The 22,683-nt window shown below is 37.0% G+C and overlaps 1 protein-coding gene across 1 annotated transcript in view; it reads left to right on the forward strand.

Annotated features, from left to right (window-relative positions):
- The window catches only part of KPNA4 (karyopherin subunit alpha 4), a 98,990-nt gene that overhangs the window by 34,163 nt on the left and 42,144 nt on the right, over window positions 1–22,683 (forward strand). The window contains exons 2-10 of the mRNA XM_066241872.1: window positions 6,414–6,458; window positions 7,792–7,881; window positions 7,992–8,021; window positions 8,107–8,159; window positions 12,674–12,769; window positions 14,006–14,091; window positions 15,759–15,845; window positions 19,345–19,514; window positions 19,615–19,659. Coding sequence (XP_066097969.1) covers window positions 6,414–6,458; window positions 7,792–7,881; window positions 7,992–8,021; window positions 8,107–8,159; window positions 12,674–12,769; window positions 14,006–14,091; window positions 15,759–15,845; window positions 19,345–19,514; window positions 19,615–19,659 — 702 coding nt within the window. The remainder of the gene's footprint in view (window positions 1–6,413; window positions 6,459–7,791; window positions 7,882–7,991; window positions 8,022–8,106; window positions 8,160–12,673; window positions 12,770–14,005; window positions 14,092–15,758; window positions 15,846–19,344; window positions 19,515–19,614; window positions 19,660–22,683) is intronic.

The following is a 22,683-nucleotide window of genomic DNA, read 5'->3' on the forward strand; positions in this document are numbered from 1 at the left end:
AAGGAAGTCTTCAGCAGTGGTATACAAAGCTTGGGTTCATCAACTTCCCTAATTGGTTGAATCTCATTTTGTTTCTTATTCTCTATAATTTTTCCAGTCTTTCCCATATGTTGAATTTTTTCAACCTGCCATTCAGTCAGTTCATGAAAAATTTTACTTAACATATTTCTTTTTGTGTGGTCCTTCATGCTTTCTGTAAGTGATTCTGAAAGTTGGGAGCCTTTCCCATCTCTGTGCTGTCTCACCAAACCTATGTATGGTCATTTCTTAACCACTTGTTTTTCCTGCCGGTCACCTTCTGGCCAACAACACATGCAACACACACACACACACACACACACACACACAGCTCATTTGTTACAATTTAAAGCAAAAAAAACTCAAAACAATGTATAATGTGAAAACACTTAGCAACTGTCCCAGCCCACAAAATTTTGAGCTTACAATTTTGAGCTATGGCTTCCTCAAGATTCATAGCATAGAAATTATTGCTATGCATAGTAACTTGTACAAATGTCAGTGAAGTATTTTTGACATTGTTTTTGGAGTTGATAAAATTGATACATTTTTTGAGACATAAAAGATCTTAGAAATCTGTTGAATTCCCTTACTTTACAGATTAGGGAATTAATGTTCATCATAAGCCAGGTAATTTGCCTAAGAGTGTGCTAAATTAAAGGTAGAACTGGGACTAGAAGTCATATAGTAATAAAGCAGTGTAGTCACATAGTAATAACTCATCTTGGGAGAAGCAATTATGTATGCAAATACTTTCTCTTGATTTCTCTTGATATTCCTCCCCCCAAGATACACACCACTCCTCTTGTATAAGATAGGTGAATAGAAAATGCTAGAAATTCTTTTTCTTGTTCTTTCATACCTTTATTTTCTAACTTTTCCAAATAGATATGTATAACTTTCTAATTTAACACCTGTTGTTTGAAACTAGTATAATCCCAGTCCTTGAAATTAACAACTGTTAACAGTTGCTTATATTTTTTGTGATTTTTAAATTATATTCATGTAATTAAGTTTCAGCACTTATAATTTAGATTTGAATCATTTGAAAGCATGATGACTCTAAACCAGAATTATTGATTAAAACTGCTCCAGCCCTGGTCGGTTGGCTCCATGGTAGAGCATCGACTGCTGTGTGAACGTCCTGGGTTGATTCCTGGCCAGGACACACAGGAGAAGCGCCGTTCTGCTTCTCCACCTTTTCCCTTCTCCACCCTTCCCCTTCTCCTTTCTCTCTATCTCTTCCTCTCCCGCAGCCAAGGCTCCATTGGAGCAAAGTTGGCCGGGGCACTGAGGATGGCTTCATGGCCTCTGCCTCTGGCTCTAGGATGGTTCCAGTTGCAATGTAGCAACGTCCCAGATGGGCAGAGCATCTCCCCCTGGTGGGCTTACCAGGTGGATCCTGGTCTGGCCGCATCCAGGAGTCTGTCTCTGCCTCACCTCCTCTCATTAAAAACAAAACCAAACAAAACCCAAAAAACTGCTCCAATAGCCTTGCCAAGGTTAAATCTGGCCTCGTACTTTGAATTTACTTTCAAACTCCTCTTACACTCAGTTATCATTAGTCTTTTACTTGTTAGAGATAAGAACTTGATAATGTCAATGAAGACTTGCCTGTCAGTAGTAGTGCTTATTAGAACTTTTCTCTCTTACTACTATTAACAATATTATATCTGAGAAATAAATCCACAGTTTGAGTAAGCATATAAAATTTTTGTTTTATTGTCATATTGTGAAGTTGGGATTTATTTGGTTAGTCATATGCAATTTAACAACATATATACTATTTGGTGAAGGCATGAATAAACACTGTGATAGATGCTGCTGGACAAATCAAGTAGAGATGAAGGAATGGAAAAATAGGAAAGGAATAGAAAAACAGACTGTGGTTATATTTTTAGCATTTGGTTTACCATATCAGTTCAACAACTGTTTTACTTATCAAGTATATTTAGGATGTGGTGACCATTTGGGTTGAAAACACCAGTAACTGACTTTTCTCTGAAAATGTTTAGTTTAGCTTTTTATGACATTGATTTGGCTCCTTGCCTTTCCATTTCTGGCTTCTGACACTCTTTAACAGATTCTGCATGTGCCATCTTTTGTAATTTTTCCTTTTTGTATGTGCTATATTTTCTACCTGGAATGCTGGTCTCTAAATAAATTTCCATTTTTATTAGTGAGAGGAGGGGATGCAGAGAGACAGACTCCCACATGCCCCCAGACCCAGATCCACCCAGCAAGTCCCCTGTGGGGCGATGCTCTGCCCAGCCCATCTTGGGTCATTGCTCAGCAACTGAGCTATTTTAGCACCTGAGGTGAGGCCACGGAGCCATCCTCAGCACCAGGGCCAACTCCAGTTGCGCCATGACTGCAAAAGGAGAGGAGAAAAAAGAGAAGGAGGAAGGGAGGGGTGGAGGAGCAGGTAGTCGCTTCTACTGTGTGCCCTGACCAGGAATTGAACCCAGGACATCTATATGCCAGGGGGACTCTATCCACTGAGCCTCTGGCCAGGGCTGAATAATCTTTTAACTAGTATATTTTCTGTGTGAAACATGTTTTTTTGTAATTGTTAACTAGAGTTGTTTATTGTTTTTAGATTGTAATACAATGCAAATCCCTTTGTCTGAATATAGTACTTTTACTTTAGTATGAACCTTAGGCTCTAAAATTGCTTGGACTCCATTTACTTTAAGACTTCTGGGAAACAATATGGCTTAGTAGTTAATTGGCATGTATGAAATCATGTGAATTCTAGTCCTGGCTGTCCTACTTCTAACCTATGTGACCTTGGCCAAGTAATTTAACTTATCTAAACCTCAGTTTCCTTATTTGTAAAAAGATATATTTCTTCTTACCTCTTAAGATTTTAATGATTAAGTTATAATGAATATTAAAACTCTTATTGTAATACTTGTTTATTTTTATTCATTTTGCAGCCTACCTTATTAGTATTTTTATGTAAATTTATTTTTTTAAAGATTTATTTATTTTAGAAAGGAGAGAGAGAGAGAAAGACAGAAAGAGAGAGCAAGAAAGGAGGAGGAGCAGGAACAATCAACTCCCATGTGTGCCTTGACCAGGGAACCCCAGGGTTTTGAACCGGTAACCTCAGCATTTTGGGTTGACGCTTTGCCCACTGTGCCACCACAGGTCAGGCTTAGTATATTTTTAATTGAGTCTTGGAATTTTAAAAATCTTTGTACCAAAGCTCAAATGATCACCAAAGTGTCACTTAATGATAAAATAAATTGGTTGGTCAAAAATTGAGGTGAAGATTTCTGTACATTAAAAATTAACCAATACATTTTGAGAAGGAATAGTAAGTATTTCTTATGTTATTCCTTATATAGAGAACTTATATTCTAATGGGGGAGAGACCAATAACCTAGGTGCACAGAAACAGTTTTTGCTCAAGGCAAAGGTAAACCTTTTAATAAAAAAGTTACATGCCTCGGATGTGACAACCCACCATATCCTGCCTAGTTAGGAATTTATGATGAACTCATCTTTTGAGATTACTTTTTGTAGAACACCTTTTTCGTCCACACATCAGTTAATAATGTGACCAATTAATGTCAAAAGTAAGTAAAGTTACCTGTAACTTTTTCCACCACAAATAAAAGTCACATTATTAGTGTTGCAAGATATTCTGAAGTACCACTTATGGTCATCATTACTTTGGAATTATAGTAGTTATTAGACCCACTGCTGCATTCATTTAATATGATAAGCACATATAATTTTTTCATATTTATATATTTCTAACAATTATATACCCATATAATTTGTTTTCTTTTTAATCTTAATACATTTTTTTTTTCTGTATTTAAGAATACTGTCTGAGAAAGCTTTTCATTAATTTCACTAGGCTCCCAAAAGAATCTGTAGCACACAAAAACTAAGATTCCCTGTGATGATTTTTTTGGTTGCTATAAGAATGTACTAGGGGAAGCCCTGGCCGGTTGGCTCAGCGGTAGAACGTCGGCCTAGCGTGCGGAGGACCCGGGTTCAATTCCCGGCCAGGGCACACAGCGGAAGCGCCCATTTGCTTCTCCACCCCTCCGCCGCGCTTTCCTCTCTGTCTCTCTCTTCCCCTCCCGCAGCCAAGGCTCCATTGGAGCAAAGATGGCCCGGGCGCTGGGGATGGCTCCTTGGCCTCTGCCTCAGGCGCTAGAGTGTCTCTGGTCGCAACATGGCGACGCCCAGGATGGGCAGAGCATCGCCCCCTGGTGGGCAGAGCTTCGCCCCTGGTGGGCGTGCCGGGTGGATCCCGGTCGGGCGCATGCGGGAGTCTGTCTGACTGTCTCTCCCTGTTTCCAGCTTCAGAAAAATGAAAAAAAAAAAAAAGAATGTACTAGGGGAGAGGATAGAAAGAAAGGATGTATATAAGTTAGGAAATTTCTGCAATAATCTAGAGGAGGAAGAATGGTGAGTTGGACCAGAGTCTTGGCAGAGGAGATATTGATGTCTAGATGAATTTCAGGTAACTTTTGAAAGTAACCAATAGCATTTGTTAAAAGATTTAATGTGTGAAAGAAAAAGAAGAATAGACAATGGCTCCAGGAATTTTGGTCTGTGTATCTATCTGGCAGAATGGAGTTGCCATTTACTGAAATTTTCTTTGAAATTATCAGTAGAACTATAACACTGAATATATAATAAGTTTTTTAAACAGTAACAAGGCCTGACCAGGCAGTGGCAGTGGAATGAGTGCCGGACTAGGATGCAGAGGACCCAGGTTTAAAATCCCGAGGTCGCCAGCTACAGCGTTAGCTCATCTGGCTTGAGTGTGGGATCATAGACATGACCCCATGGTTGCTGGCTTGAGTCCAAAGTCACTGGCTTGAACAAGGGGTCACTCGCTCTGCTTAGCTCCAACCCCAAATCCCCACCTCGCGTCAAAGCACATATGAGAAAGCAATCAGTGAACAATTAAGGTGCTTCAACAAAGAATTGATGCTTCTCATTTCCCTCCTTTCCTGCCTGTCTGTCCCTATATCTTTCCCTCTCTCTGTCTCTCAGTCTCTATCACAATAAAAAAAAAAAACAAAAAACCAGTGACATAAGACTTAAAAATACAAAAAATAAAAGAACCCATAATCTTATTTCACATATAAACTATATGTGATGGGATAGAGTATATATTTTTGTTAAAGATTAGTTCACTTTTGGACATACGTTTGAGATAATTATTGGATACCTAAGTGTTACTTTGTGACTTGCTCTTTCCACTTAATATGTCTTGGCATATGCAGTCATTATAAAGAATGAGGTGAGCCCTGGTCGGTTGGCTCAATGGTAGAGCATCGGCCTGGCATGCAGAAGTCTCGGGTTCGATTCCCAGCCAGGGCACACAGGAGAAGCGCCCATCTGCTTCTCCACCCCTCCCCCTCTCCTTCCTCTCTGTCTCTCTCTTCCCCTCCTGCAGCGAGGCTCCATTGGAGCAAATATGGCCCGGGCGCTGGGGATGGCTCCTTGGCCTCTGCCCCAGGCGCTAGAGTGGCTCTTGTCGCAACAGAGCAACGCTCCGGAGGGGCAGAGCATCGCCCCCTGGTGGGCAGAGCGTTGCCCCTGGTGGGTGTGCCGGGTGGATCCCGGTTGGGCGCATGCGGGAGTCTGTCTGACTGTCTCCCAGTTTCCAGCTTCAGAAAAAAGAAAAGAAAAAAGAAAAAAATCAAGAATGAGGTGAACCTATACATAGAAAAAGCGTGAACTTGTATTGTTTCTGAACATGTGAATGTTTTATAGTGAGCATATATCCATGTGGTAGGTGACTTTAAAATGAGAAAAACATGTTAAAAAATATGAGAATGATTATAGTGCATGATAGAATAATTGTGTGGTCATTAGGAAGAATGAAATTGATCTCTGTTTATATACTACCATGGAAGATCTTTAAAATCTACAAATGAAGTAAAAATGAGGTGAAGAACAGAATAAATAGATAAGTGTGTCAGAATTACAGTAATTCTGTTTACATTTAGAGAGAGAGACTAGATGGGCAGGAAGGCTCCCAACCTTTTTTCTAAGGCAGTTGAATTTACTAACTTTGTACATGTATTTTAACTTGTCATGATTCATAAGGGACAATGAGATCATGGGTTCTTTGATTCTTTGTATCTTTGTATTTTTGTAATTTTATAGTTTTTAAATTTTATGCTAATATAGATCTATTTCAAAGAGATCATCAATATTTGAGAATATTATGAGTGTGAAATGAAGATAGAAAATTTTTTATATAATATGATCTTTATTATGAGTAAAATATTACAAATACATATATGACTAGGAGAAAAAAATGAGAATATGTACATCAAATGTTAATAGTGGTTTCTCTGGGTGGTGGAAATTGAGGTGATTTTTTAAAAATATTTTTCTTTAATTTTTTGTAGACTATGAGAAGACAACGAAATGAAGTTGTAGTTGAATTAAGGAAGGTAAGTCTGATTAATACTGGGTACTTCTAAGCTTCATTCTAATAACATTACAGCATATATACAAGATATGAAATGTATATAAATCTCAAGTGCTTAACATCTTTTTCTTTTTTTTTTTAATGAATGTTTTTAAGGTTTTTTTAATTTTTTTTTTTTATTTACAGGGACAGAGAGAGAGAGAGTCAGAGAGAGGGATAGATAGGGACAGACAGGAACGGAGAGAGATGAGAAGCATCAATCATCAGTTTTTTGTTGCGACACCTTAGTTGTTCATTGATTGCTTTCTTATATGTGCCGTGACCGCGGGCCTTCAGCAGACCAAGTAACCCCTTGCTTGAGCCAGCAACCTTGGGTTTAAGCTGGTGAGCATTTTTTTTTTTTATTTTGCTCAAACCAGATGAGCCTGCGCTCAAGCTGGCGACCTCGGGGTCTCGAACCTGGGTCCTCGGCATCCCAGCCCAACGCTCTATCCACTGCGCCACCGCCTGGTCATGCACATCTCTTTTTCTTTTGAAAACTGAAAGATTTTTACTAAATTTGACAACCTTTTGAACTTGGCAAAATACAACTTGAACCCTATAAAAAACAAAGCAAAACAGAGTAATGGCTCTGGCCTGTTGGCTCAATGGTAGAGCATTGGCCGAGCATGTGAAAGTCTTGGGTTCAATTCCCGGTCAGGACACACAGAAGAAGTGACCATCTGCTCCCACTTCCTCTCCCCCTCCTATCCCCAGCCATGGCTCAAATGACTGAGTCCTGGGCACTAAGGTTGGCTCCGCGGAGCCTCTGCCTCAGGTGCTAAACATAACTAGATTGCGAGCATGGACCCCCGATGGGCAAAGTATAAGCCCCAGACAGGGGTCGCTGGGTGAATCCCAGTTGGGGCTCATGCAGAAGTCTAGCTCCCCCTCCTCTCACTTAAATAAAAAAAAGAAAGAAAAAAATAAGCAGTTTATCAGATGGATTTTTCTTCTGTAATTTTTAATGATTTATATAAATTGTAAGTCGTAAGTATAGTTATACTAAATAGTTCTAACTACATTAGTAGTTACACCATGAAAGGATCTTATTATAAATTTCATCAATTTTTCAAGTATTAAAGTAGTTGAGAATATATTTTTAAATTTGTCCCATTTTAAATGAAATTCAAATGGCCCTTGAATTTTGTAAGGCAGTGTTGATTTTTGTCTATTTTTTGAACTAACTTTTGCTTTGACTTTTTTCTTAAGTGATAAAGAGAAGCTCCTAGATAATGTATAAAATGTTTTATTGTTTTAAATAAATATGTATGTTTGACTCAGGCTTAAACTACACTCTTTTTCTTTTTTTTAAGAATAAAAGAGATGAACATCTCTTAAAGAGAAGGAATGTACCACATGAAGATATTTGTGAAGACTCTGATATAGATGGTGATTATAGGGTGGTAAGTTATTGTTATTCTAGTGACTGAAAACTAACAGTGAAAGATTTTACATAAATATAGAATTTTAATGTCACTTTTTAACTTAGTTTTCTCTTTAACTTTTTTTCCAGCAAAATACTTCTCTAGAAGCTATTGTTCAAGTAAGTTATTTTTTTCTCTCTCTGTTTTATTTTTTGGACTTGACTAATTATTGTGTATTTACATCAAAAGTTTTATTTTTTATAGAATGCTTCAAGTGATAACCAAGGAATTCAACTAAGTGCAGTTCAAGCTGCTAGGTAAGTAAAGTTTTAAGGATATATTTAAATTTTATAACTTACACAGGAGTTCTCTTTTGGGGTTCACTATATAGTAGCCTTCACACTCATTTAAGTATAGAACAGTCATAAACCAGATGAGTTTATTTTTAAAATTAGTTTTGGGTTTAGAGTATTAAAATTGGTATCAGTGTTCTAAACTCACAAGTAAACTGAAACCTTAGTGTACTTAATACATACAGATGCTATCAAAAAGTTGATTTGGCAGGCTATTGCTATAGTATAGACTAATAGGAAAACATTATTTAAAAGTTTTACCTTTTACATATTAATAGGTTTAATTTAATAAAAACTTAGATTGTTTAGATCAGGGGTCCCCAAACTACGGCCCCCTGGGGCCATTTATTCAGTCCTGCCGCACTTCCGGAAGGGGCACCTCTTTCATTGGTGGTCAGTGAGAGGAGCACATTGACCATCTCATTAGCCAAAAGCAGGCCCATAGTTCCATTGAAATCTGGTCAGTTTGTTGATGTAAATTTACTTGTTCTTTATTTTAAATATTGTATTTGTTCCCGTTTTGTTTTTTTACTTTAAAATAAGATATGTGCAGTGTACATAAAGATTTGTTCAGTTTTTTTTATAATCAGCCCACCAACAGTTGAGGAACAGTGAACTGGCCCCTTGTGTAAAAAGTTTGGGGACCCCTGGTTTAGATCCTGCCCAGGTAGCTAATTTTTCTCACAATCCTTGTATTGATCAAATAATAAAGTCAAGTTACAAGCTTAAAAATAGGCAAAACCCCTCTAAGGACAATAGCTTTCTGTTTTTGAGATTTTATTCAATTTAGAGAGAGAGAGAAGGGGGGAGGAGCAGGAAGCATCAACTCCCATATGTACCTTGACCAGGCAAGCCCGGGATTTTGAACTGGTGACCTCAGCGTTCCAGGTCAATGCTTTATCCACTGAGCCGCCACAGGTCAGGCAGGACAGTAGCATTTTTAAAAATAAATTTTAAATAAGGTCTTGGGGTGGGGGGCAGAGAATGATTTAGGACAACAAAGACTCCCAGTCTTTTTCTAAGTAGAAACACTAAGTTATTTTGTATATTTCTGTTGTAAAATCTATATTCTCACATTTTAAGAGAAGAACCTTAAAAACTTACTACGGAAACCTTTGTGTTAATAAATAGTGTGGAGAAGATATGGCTGTATCATAGTACAATGTAGTGGTTGCTTTGTATATTTATAAATATCTATAAGAGTAACACCCGCCTGACCAGGCGGTGGCGCAGTGGATAGAGCGTCGAACTGAGATGCAGAGGATCCAGGTTCGAGACCCCAAGTTCGCCAGTGTGAGTGCGGGCTCATCTGGCTTGAGCAAAAGCTCACTAGTTTGGACCCAAGATCGCTGGCTTGAGCGAGGGGTTCCTCGGTCTGCTGAAGGCCCATAGTCAAGGCACATATGAGAAAGCAATCAATGAACAACTAAGGTGTCGCAACAAAAAACTGATGATTGATGCTTCTGATCTCTCCCCGTTCCTGTGTGTCCCTATCTATCCCTCTCTCTGACTCTGTTAAATAAATAAATTAAATAAATAAATAAAGTAATGCCATTGTGAATAACAGTAGGAAAGATGCAAGACATTGATCCTACTTAGAGAATTTCAAAGTGGAACAAGTTTTTACAGGTCCATGCAATATCTTATTCTGTGCATAAATTCCTTTGTGTTTATCAACTTTTCCTACTTTTGTATATTCCCTTTAAATCAGGGTTTTTCAACCACCAGTCCGTGGACTGCTGCTGGTCTGCCAGAAATTTCATGCCAGTCTATGAAAGAGATAACCACCTGGATGTTGTATTGAAGATTATAGAGTCTGTAGTCACTGGGTCTGTAACCTTCATTCAACATCCATGTGATTTAACTCTTTTTCCAGCAGTTGAAAAACATTGCTTTAGATAGCCTAGACTAGATAGGGAAATTATAGAATTACACTGTTTAGCCCACTACAGGTAACAGAACTTCTTAGAGAGGATTTTGTTTTGTAGGAAAAAAAATCACAAAATCCACGAAGACTAATCCACGAAGTTCAAAATATTTTGGATAAAATTAAGTAAGCCCGAAGTTCAAAATATTTTGGATAAAATTAAGTAAGCCCATGGATTAGTCTGCGGGCCGCACAAAATTGTTCGGCGGGCCGCATGCGGCCCGTGGGCCGCGAGTTTGAGACCTCTGGTTTATAGGAATAATTATTAAGAAATTGACATATTATGCTCATCACCTGTGTCAGTCAGTATTCATTGTTTTATAGTTTTGGAGCAAATTTTCTCAGTATGGGTTCTGCAAGATAATTAAATCCTTAAGGCCAGGGTTCTCAGTCTTCCTAGGAGATCTGGAGACAGCTTCAGGGGTTACACAAGATCAAACTTAATTTCACAATAATTCCAAGACTTCATTTGCCCCCTTTTTACTGTGTTAAGATTTAGATTGAGGTTGACCTGTGGTGGTGCAGTGGATAAAGCATTGACCTGGAACGCTGAGGTCTCCGGTTTGAAACCCTGGGCTTGCCTGGTCAAGGCACATGTGGGAGTTGATGCTTCCTGCTCCTCTCCTTTTCTCCCTCTTTCTCCTTCTCTTTCTCTCTCTCTCTCTCCCCTCTTTAAAATGAATAAATAAAAATCTAAATAAAATAAGGATTTACATTGATGTTGAAGAGACAACTTAGTTGTTCATTGATTGCTTTCTCATATGTGCCTTGCCAGTGGGTAAAACTGCTGACACCTTAGCATAGATAAAGACTGTGGCACACACCTAATTTTATATGTATTTTGTGGACATTGTTTGTACTATTTTCACTCAAAGAAAAAAAGGGAGTTTACCTTTAAGAATGTCTTCAATGAAGTAGTAAAAAATTAAATGTATTAAATCTGGTACTTCAATTATTAATTAAATATATTATTAATTAAATCTGGTACTTTCCTATGTTGTGCTAAGAATTGTGTTGGGTGTTATGAAAAATACTGTGAAAAAGCATGTGGTTTAATTCTTGCCCTGTGAGAAGTTTAGAGCCTAATTAGGAAGGCAAAATTATATAAAAATAGTGATACTCAGCAACAAATTAAAGTGTATGCTCTGTAAATATTCTTTTAGGAATTCAGAGAATTTAGAATTCAAAGAGGGTACTGTGAAAACATAGAATTTAAAATGGACTTTGAATATGTAGAGTCTAAATAGACAGAAAAGAGGCATTCCAAGTGCAGAGAATAGGATGTGAAGGGCCTGAAAATGCAATTGAAATGGTGGGACAGGGAATGGACCTTAGGGGTTTACATTGATATGGTAGTAAATAAGCAGCCATCACTTGGTTTATATAGGGCAGGGGTTGGGAACCTATGGCTTGCGAGCCAGATATGGCTCTTTTGATGGCTGCATCTGGCTCGCAGACAAATCTTTAATAAAAATAATAACGTTCAAAATATAAAACATTCTCATGTATTATAATCCTTTCATTTTCTACTGCTCATGTTCATGGTTGTGGGTGGCTGGAGCCAGTCACAGCTGTCCTCTGGGACAACACCAAATTTTTATTGGATAATGAGTAACGTACACGGTTCGTTGTATGGCTCTCACAGAATTACATTTTAAAATATGTGGCGTTCATGCCTCTCTCAGCCAAAAAGGTTCCTGACCCCTGATATAGGGGAATGATCTTATTAAGCTTTTCTAAACATTGCATTTATATAGTCGTGCACAGGATCCCAATGGGTGAAGATTTGGGTTAGGCCACATTGAGGGCTTTTCAGCTAAACTTACAGTCTTACGACATGTGTAAATAGACATCAAGTTTGGTTTTATCCTTTAAGCTCCATGATGAAAGGATGAATGTGTCTGTCTTTGTTTACCTTAATAATTCCAATATCTCATTGAATATTTTTCTATGTATTGCTGTGCTTATTTCATTTTGCTTTAGTTACTTTGATAAGAACGTTATTGAGCTTATACGACCTTTTATTCAGTGTGTACAGTAGGATGAAATATTGGACACTAGTACCAGCTGTAAATTTTTACCAGCAGCCTACGGTTTTTGTCCTTCATCTTTCTCTGTGATGACCTGGTATGAATAATTTTGGATATTTTGGTGACCAGTTAATTTCTTTCTTAGCAAGGTAGATAACATGTTGAAGGAGTCTGCCCACTTTTTTTCTCTGACCTCAAAATTAAGTCCAGAGTTAACACATATGAAACATTTTGTTGTCTTTTTATGTTATATGGGACTTCACTGAAGGAGTAATATTTCTGTACTAACAAAAAAGCAGTAAAGTGGTCATACGTACCATTTTTCCTAATTATTAATAATCTATAAATTTACAAATTAATTTTTAATGGAAAAAAGGTTGCATTATATAAGTTTAGAGAGTAACTTTCAGAGATAGTATTTGTGCCAAATATTCAGATTTACTGCAATCTCTCTATATATATGAGCTTGAATTTAATTAAATGTGATTAAGTTTCACAAGGGGTATGTATATCTCTTATAGGAAGCTTTTGTCCAGTGATCGAAATCCACCAATTGATGACTTAATAAAATCTGGAATATTGCCTATTTTAGTTCATTGTCTTGAAAGAGATGATAAGTAAGTACATTATTTAAAGAAATAATTAAGGATGTATGCTTTACATAATAAAAATACTGTATTTCCCCATGTATAATAAGCCACACCTTTTTTTTTTTTTTTATTTTAATGGAGTGACATTAATAAATCAGTGTACATATGTTCAGAGAAAATATCTCCAGGTTATTTTGACATTTGATTATGCTTCATTCCCATCACCCAAAGTAAGGTGCACTTTACAAAAAAATTGGGGTCTAAAAACTGGGTTTGTCTTATGCAGTGGCTGTAGATTTTTTTACTTTAATTTTTCGCTTTTTTGCACTTGTTTTTGCACTCATTGTTGAAGACAGTGATTCGTCATCAGACGCAGATGAGGACAAGCTAATGGATGGGAATTTTTGACAGTGATGAGGAGTTGTATGAATTTTATAAGGAATAAAACTTGAGTAGTTTGATCTTTAAATAAAAAAGAAAAGGACTAGGAGATGAAGTTGAAAAGCCAAAATGAAAAATAAAAGCTGTATTTATATTAAGAGATGAAGGTAAAGGCAAAGAGGAACTTGAGAATAATACATGTAACTTTTTTTTTTTTTTTTCTGAAGCTGGAAACAGGGAGAGACAGTCAGACAGACTCCCGCATGCGCCCAACGGGATCCACCGGGCACGCCCACCAGGGGGTGATGCTCTGCCCCTCCGGGGTGTCGCTCTGTTGCAACCAGAGCCACTCCAGTGCCTGGGGCAGAGCCCAAGGAGCCATCCCCAGAGCCCGGGCCATCTTTGCTCCAATGGAGCCTCGCTGCGGGAGGGGAAGAGAGAGGAAGGAGGGGGAGGGGTGGAGAAGCAGATGGAAGCTTCTCCTGTGTGCCCTGGCCGGGAATCGAACCCGAGACTTCTGCATGCCAGGCTGACGCTCTACCACTGAGCCAACCTGCCAGGGCAGTACATGTAACTTTTAAGATTTGAAAATTAGCAAGAAATAGTTTGGCCAGACAGGTGCTTGGGAAAACTGTTTGGGTAATAAAGTGCAGGTATCTTAATAAAGAGTTCTTTAAAAGTAAGGAAACCTGAGTAAATTTTATGCCTTTATACTGAGAAAAAATTTAAATAATCATTGAAAGTTTAAGGAAGTTCTGAATGTATAGATACCTTTTGAAATAAAATAGTAATGCTTTTATAATGCTATAGAGGGGAAGAATAGTTGTTAGATATTTAGGCCAATGTAAAAATCCCTACTGTTTAAAATTATGTTCTTTGTAGTCCCTCTTTACAGTTTGAAGCTGCATGGGCTTTGACAAACATTGCGTCTGGAACCTCTGAACAAACTCAAGCAGTAGTTCAGTCCAGTAAGTTGGTTATTAATAGACAAAATTGTGATTTTTAAAAAAAGTTTAGTAAAAATAAAGTGATTCGACTAAAAAGAATAGTTACATTTATACTATAATAGGCCTTCGGTAACACCTTAGATAGTTGAAATAGGCCATCTTAATTTTATTACTTTAATCGTCTTATACAGTGACTTACATTGTCTTTCCAAAAATTCATTTGATTCAAAATCTGACATTTCTTATTCAGATTATATTATTGTGATTATATGTACTTTATTTATTGGCCATCATAGAAATAAAGATGTTTTTCCCATTGCCATACTGCCCCTGGGCCACTTTTAATGAGATTTCTATCATGTTTTATAGAAATCTTTTTTTGTAAGGTGGTCCTATCAAAAGAATGGCTTGACATTTTTTTCATTGTTTTATAATAAGATTGTTTTTCTTTTATGTTCCAAGAGATATAATGGGAAATTATTATTGGAAGTAATAACTGAGCATGTTTTTTTCATAAATAGTATTTGATACTTCTACCAAAGAAATTCTTTTTACACAACTGCCAGAAATTTATTTTAAAGAAGGAACTTTTAAAATCCTTTTCAAGTGTATAAGCTTGTACACTTGTCTGAACTTATTAAAATCTTAGGCACTAACATGATTTTGAAGGGGAACAAAAATATCAGAGTAAAGCATTTTATTATGTAGACACTTGTGTTATAATATTAGAGACCTAGAATTTGTTCTGACACTCAGATGCAGATTTAATGACGGACGCACTGGGCACGCACCCTGGGCCCCGACTTCTGAAGGGCCCCGCAAAACCCCAACTTTATACTTTTTTCTAATGACACCAAGTTTAGTTTCATATGTGCAATTTTAACATTAATAGTACATAATGCTTTTATTTATTTAACAAAATGGTTAACATGTATTTTTATTTTTCCTGTCTCTCTCTTTTAAGGGGCCCAATATTTTCTTCTGCACCCGGGTTCTCAACTGACCTTAATCTCTGCCTCTGCTGACCCTGCTAGTCTGTCTTAATATACAAAAAAATGGACAAATTAGTTTTTATTATAAGTAAGGATGATTGAAATACATGCACTTAAGTAGCATTCTTAGAAGGAAGAAAGGAAATAGAGGAATCATTTGTTGAGCGCAGTATTCTTTTTCAGATACAAACCATTCTGTTTCCCATCCTTGCTGTGAAGCAACAAAATCATTTTTTGACTCAGTAAGTCTTACATGGCACAGGAATCACTGGCCTTCTAAAGACCCATGTGATATTCATGTGGTAGAACTCAAAAGTTACTTTAACAATTGGACTTTATTTTTTAAAATTTGAAGATAGTGCTTCATCTATAAGTAATTAATCTTAAAGTTGGCATTAAATCCTAGTTGGTAAATGAAATCTTACCAGCTTAATTTGACATTTTTCTGTATGTTAAAACTGTAATTTTGATGCCAAGAATTCTACTAGTCAGAAATTTCCACTGCTATTATTCTAATAAATCATATAATGACAATATATTTCAAGTGTATTTTTTATAGGTTTTTCTCTTAAGATTTCAGCAAAAATCAAGATTGATTTTGATTTAGATGGTAGTATGTATCTTCATTCTTATTTTCAATTTTACTGAGACATAATTGACATAATAACTGTTAAATGATCTGCTTTTCTCCCTCAGATGCTGTGCCACTTTTCCTGAGGCTTCTCCACTCACCCCATCAAAATGTCTGTGAGCAGGCAGTGTGGGCATTGGGAAATATCATAGGTTTGTCTTAAACTTGTGATAGTAGTTTAGCAATTGTTGTTACCATATAATATGTAATAAAAATGTCTTCTATTAGTTGAAAATGAAAAATAATTTGTTTCTCCTCCTTTATTATATATATGATATATATATATCATAGAAAGTATGTAAAAAAAAAGGAGTGGTGCAAGATTTAAACAAATTTTTTTTTCCATAATAGCAGTTTTGGGAAGAGTCTGAATTAAAATGTTGATATCTCTTGTGGATTTTAGTACGTTAAAATATGTTCTCTACTATCATCATGAAGTCATCATCATACAGGAGGTATCTGTAGCTTGTGGACAGTCTCATTAATAAATGTTGAACATCATGATTACCGTATTTGATAAACTTCAGGTTTGTTCTGCTAAATAATTGTAGGAAAAATAAAGACAATTCTATATTTCAAGGATTGTATTTTAACTTGAGCCTACACTTCACTCAAACTCAAAAATTAAAGTATTCTCTAGGGGAGAATGGAAAAAATTGGGAATTCCTTCATAACTTCCTTAAAGTTTATTTTTTGCCACAGGGTTGTTATTGTTTTTGATTGGAAATAATCAGTATTGCTTTGATATACCTGCTTTTTATTACTCTTTTGGGGGCCGATTTGGAAGGCAAAGGGATTGTTAGTGTCCATGATTATGAATTTGAAGAAGGTAGGATTTCTCTGTAAAGTTTCCTTGGCTAACAATATAATATACAGGGTGGGGCAAAAATAGGCTTATATAATGAGTACATGAAACAGTTTATTCTTGTATTATTTATTATTGAGTCGTTTTCCATCAGAACAACTGTATCCTACTTTTGCCGCACTCTGTATTGCTGTTAGAAATGCTCTCATTTGTGAATACAGGGTTCCTCTTGCTTTTAATACCAAATTTTAGATTTACAACTATTAATGTAGCATCTTGGTCTTTGGGTATTAGTTCCAGTAACATTGTAAAGTTAATTATACACTGTATGGATGCAAAATGGACAAGCTTTTTATTTACAAATATTGTAGTGCAAGGAAAAGTTTTTTTACTTGTGATATGTAATACTTCAACGTGGTTTTCATACCAGAAATTACAGTGACATTCTAGATCAGGTGTCGAGAGCCTATGGCTTGCGAGCCAGATGTGGCTCTTTTGATGGCTGCATCTGGCTCGCAGACAAATCTTTAATAAAAAAAATAATGTTAAAAATATAAAACATTCTCATGTGTTACAATCCCTTCATTTCCTACCGTTCATGTTCATGATTGCGGGTGGCTAGAGCCAATCACAGCTGTCCTCTGGGACAACACCAAATTTTTATTGGGTAATGCATAACATACACGAGTCGTTGTATGGCTCTCACAGAATTACATTTTAGAATATGTGGCGTTCATGGCTCTCTCAGCAAAAAAGGTTCCCGACCCCTGCTCTAGATCAGGGCTCCCCAAACTTTTTACACAGGGGTCCTGTTCATTGTCCCTCAGTCTGTTGGAGGGCCAGACTATAAAAAAAAAAACTATGAACAAATTCCTATGCACACTGCACATATCTTATTTTAAAGTAATAAAACAAAATAGAACAAGTACTGTACATGAGCAATGCCGCGCTTTGTGGCGCCACCACATACTGTGCTCCTCTCACTGACCACCAATGAAAGAGGTGCCCCTTCCGGAAGTGCAGTGGGGATAAATGGCCTCAGGGGGCCGCATGTGGCCCGTGGGCCATAGTTTGGGGACCCCTGCTCTAGATAGATCAAACATTAGGGTTTTTTTTTGCTTGTTTGTTTTTTTGTTTTGTTTTTTTTACAGAGACAGAATCAGAGAGCGGGATAGATAGGAACGGAGAGAAATGAGAAGCATCAATCATCAGTTTCTCGTTGCGACACCTTAGTTGTTCATTGATTGCTTTCTTATATGTGCCTTGACTGTGGGCCTTCAACAGACGGAATAACCCCTTGCTCGAGCCAGCAACCTTGAGTCCAAGCTGGTGAGCTTTGCTCAAACCAGATGAGCTCGTGCTAAAGCAAGCTCAGGGTCTCGAACCTGGGTCCTCCACATCCCAGTCCGACACTCTTATCCACTGCGCCACCGTCTGGTGAGGCCAAACATTAGCCTTTTATCAGAATCATATTTATTAATAATAGAATAAAAAACACAGTTTGGCTTGTTAAAACACGGTTCTTGACCTGCACATTTTTTTTAATAGATATGAGATAGAGCTCAATAGGGTATTGGTTCTCCCCACTCCCACCCCCTTTTTTTTACTTAGTTTTGTACATATATAGAATAACTTATAGTTAGAACTCTTTTTTTTTTTTTTTTTTTTTTTTTTGTATTTTTCTGAAGCTGGAAACGGGGAGAGACAGTCAGACAGACTCCCGCATGCACCCGACCGGGATCCACCCAGCACGCCCACCAGGGGGCAATGCTCTGCCCCTCCGGGGCATGGCTCTGTTGCGACCAGAGCCACTGTAGCACCTGGGGCAGAGGCCAAGGAGCCATCCCCAGTGCTCGGGCCATCTTTGCTCCAGTGGAGCCTCGGCTGTGGGAGGGAAAGAGAAAGACAGAGAGGAAGGAGAGGGGAGGGGGTGGAGAAGCAGATGGGCGCTTCTCCTGTATGCCCTGGCCGGGAATTCTGCACACCAGGCCGACGCTCTACCACTGAGCCAAACAGCCAGGGCCTATAGTTAGTACTCTTAATGTTCTAATATTGGATCATTGGTATAAATTCCACAAAGATTTTCTCTCATAGTATTTTGATGCATCTTTTTGTTACATGAAAGTTTGTTAAACTGAAATTGCTATTGAAAGAGAAGATTAAAGCAACAATTCTCTGTTTGCAAAGTGTTTTAAAGAACTTAGTTTTTTATTGTTTAGATGGCTTAAAAACATTTTATAAGTGGAATAGGCTATAACCCTGAATATGTGAATAATGTTCAAAAAGACCCTTAAATAGTACCTTATGTTGCTTCTTTTGGCTCAGGCCTAAAACGTGAATTTGGTTATTATCATCTAAAACTTTTATATAGCCTGCCCAGGCGGTGGCGCAGTGGATAGAGCGTTGAACTGGGATGCGGAAGACCCAGGTTCAAGACCCCAAGGTCGCCAGCTTTCGCGCGGGCTCATCTGGTTTGAGCAAAGCTCACCAGCTTGGACCCAAGGTCACTGGCTCGAGGAACGGGTTACTCGGTCTGCTGAAGGCCCGCGGTCAAGGCACATATGAGAAAGCAATCAATGAACTACTAAGGTGTCACAACGAAAAACTGATGATTGATGCTTCTCATCTCTCTGTGGTCCTGTCTGTCCCTATCTATCCCTCTCTGTCTCTAAATAAATAAATAAATAAATCTTTAAAAAAACAACTAAGTTTTAAAACTTTTATATAAAACTAAATTGAATAACTGGTTAAAATACAGAAAGCAGCATGTTGAACCCAGTGCTTTGTTTTTTTAATTGCTTATTGTCAACATACTTTATTGAATGAATATATTTTTCTTTCTATAGGTGATGGGCCACAGTGTAGAGATTATGTCATAAGTCTTGGAGTTGTGAAACCTTTACTTTCCTTCATAAGTCCATCTATTCCTATAACATTCTTAAGAAATGTTACTTGGGTTATGGTCAACTTATGTCGGCATAAAGACCCACCACCCCCAATGGAAACCATTCAGGAGGTAAACAAGTGGGATTTTTTGTATGTGTTTTTTTATTTTTAAACTAAAGTAGATATCATTATGTGTACGTTTTTATCTATGTGTATATTTCTCTCTTTAGATTCTTCCAGCTCTTTGTGTTTTAATTCATCACACAGATGTAAACGTGAGTAAATGCTTCATATATTTTTATGTGTGTTTAGGGCTCCCTGTGACATAGGGGAGAAAATGTTATATTGGACATTATGTTAGCATGCTCTAAACAGACACATAGTTTGGCATTTTTATATTTACTCTATGTTTACTTACATCACTAAATGAAATTTGAGTAAAGAAATCAAGCCTAGGCCCTGGCCAGGTAGCTTGGTTGGTTAGCGCATGGTCCTGATACACCAAGGTTATGGGCTCGATTCCTGGTCAAGCACATACAAGAATCAACCAATGAATGTTCTCTCTTTCTCTCCCTCTCTTTCTCTCTCTAAAATCAATAAATAAAAATTTTAAAAGAAATTTTTTAAAGAAGAAATCAAGGTGTTTTGGTTTAAACAATAAAGTATGTACACACACACACAGACATATATATTTGTGTTGTAAAACTTAAATTGGAAGTTCTTTGATTGTGTTCATGAGCTTTTTATGGAAGCTCATTTTGATAGCCTGGCTAATTGGAGAACACAAACACCAGGTATTTTTGTTTTTTGAAAGATAAAAAAGAGAAATATTTGTGCCATTATGCTTAACTTTACATTAATATACATACACCAAACCATGGACATTATTTGCTCTTTAATTTTATTTTTACCTTACTTGCCATTTATAGTGACCTTGGTAGTCACTTCACTTAGTATAGAGATAACTCTTGAAATCCAGACAATAAGGGGAAAAAATCGGTGCAGACTAAAGTTTAAACATAACAAATATATTTTACTTACCTTCATTCTTACTAACACAGATGGCAAAGGAAAAAGCAACTCAGGAAGCGTGAAGGAGGGTGGAACACTGTCCTGACTGCTTATAAAGCCAGTACAGCTATAACTGTGTTAGAAAAGCTAGGAATATGTGCAATTGGTAAAGGAAATCACATGAATAAAATTCATAGTAATAATCAGGAACTTGTACAGTTCTTTAAAAACACAGTATGGTATGATGACCAGTGTTTGATAAGCTGCTCCATTCCTTTAAAATGTTTAGAATAAATACCATTTTACTAGGATCTCTCTAAAGCGTATGGAACAAATTAAAGTTAGAATTATACTATATCAGGAGTGACATAATATACAAAGTTCATTAGACAAATATCTTTTTTCTAAAAATATTTTTTAAGCTCCAGATTATTTAGGATCTTAGAAGAACATGTAGCAAATTTTGGTTTTGGCTCCTTATAGCCAATGTCTTGGATAAAATTATAAATGTTAATATTTTACTTTTGCAAGAATTTTAATAAAGATCCATTAATCTCACAGTTTAACCTTTATTAGAAAACCAGACATTTGGTTGACCTTATTTCGAGATTTAGTATGTTCTTTCTACCTGTTTACACCAATCGTGTTAAGATTTTAATTTTTTTCTGCTTTTGATATATCTTTAATTTCTCAAGCCAGTTGATACTATTCTTTATTAGTAGCATGTTTACTAAGTAGTATTTACTAAAAATAGTCTTCTCAGATAAACACTTAGCAAGTTCTTAAATCAGACCAGCAAAGAAGTGAAAAATAGGCCCTGGCTAATTGGCTCAGTGGTAGTGGTCGGACTGGCGTTTGGATGTCTTGGGTTTGATTCCCCATCAGAGCACACAGGAGAAGAGACCATCTGCTTCTCCACCTCTCCCCTTCCCCTCCCCCCCCTCTCTGTTCTTTCCCTCCCACAGCCATGGCTCGGTTAGAGCAGATTGCCCCCGGGTGCTGAGGATGGCTCCATGGCCTTGCCTCAGATGCTAAAATAGCTCTGTTGCCAAAAAGTGCCCCCAGGTGGGCAGAGCATCTTCCAGTAGGGGGCTTCCCAGGTGGATCCCAGTCAAGGTACATGAGGGAATTTGTCTCTGCCTCCCTGGCTCTCACTTTGTAAAGGAAGAAGTAAAAAAATAAAACCAAAACTGCTTTCACAAACCACAAGTGACATTGAATTTATATTGAAGTTGTAGTTTGTAAACGTATTATGGAATATTAAATTTATTTTAAAAAGTGTATATGGAATTGTGTCTGATTTAAATTGTGATTTTGATATGAGCATATTAATGACTTCATTTTTGGTCCTTTAAAAAAATGCCTATCTGTGTTTAAGGTCCACTGGAAAGTTCTGTCCATTTTTGGAATAAAAGAAAATACAAATTTTTCTTACCATCAATAAACTTTATTAAATAATATAATTGCCATTATTCTTAATGATTTCTTGCCAGTGTGAGGGCAATTTGTATATCCCATTTTTGAAAAATGTTTTATCTTTTGATGCGAAAAATTGAACCAGTGCTTGTTTGATATCTTCTTCATTTTTGAATTTTTTGCCCTTCAAAAAATTTTGTAAGGACAAAAACAAGTGATAGTCGGAGGGTGCTAAGTCCGGGGAATATGGTGGATGCGACAGACATGCTTCTGTAGCATTTCTTCCTTGTTGAAATTCGTAAAAATTACAGTGCCATAAATGAATTTTATCAGTAGCCATGGGTACACTATGGCTTCACACATAAGACTAACATGAATCAACTTTGTTTTAGTTAATTTGCTACGTCGGTATGTATACGTTAAGTGATAAAATAGAGAGGCACACATGCTCCAAATAAACGTGCTTACGTGTCGAAACTTGTGATAGAAACGGACAGAACTTTCCAGTAGACCTGCACAGGTAACTTGAAATTTTTGCTCGTAATCAACAGATTTTGGCATATGTTTTGGTTCTCCAGGAAAAAAATAGTTATTGTTTTTAAGAAATTTTGTTACTTCACATATTTTGTTAACTACATTGTGTGTGTGTGTGTGTGTTTTCTCATTTGGTGTCTTTTTACATTAAATATATCCATAGAGCTTTCTTAAATTTCTGAAAGGAGAAATGGCAAAGTGATGTTTCCTTTTCTCCTAGGAGCTTCTTGAATGTTTTAATCATAACATTGGTTTAGAATTTTAAGTTTCAAACTTCTCTGGCTTGTCTTTTGACACAGAGTCCATATTTCAGAAAAGCTGTGAAAGTACAGTTCCAG

The sequence above is a fragment of the Saccopteryx bilineata genome, chromosome 8 (assembly GCF_036850765.1).
Source record: "Saccopteryx bilineata isolate mSacBil1 chromosome 8, mSacBil1_pri_phased_curated, whole genome shotgun sequence".
In the NCBI taxonomy this organism is placed as follows: Eukaryota; Metazoa; Chordata; class Mammalia; order Chiroptera; family Emballonuridae; genus Saccopteryx; species Saccopteryx bilineata.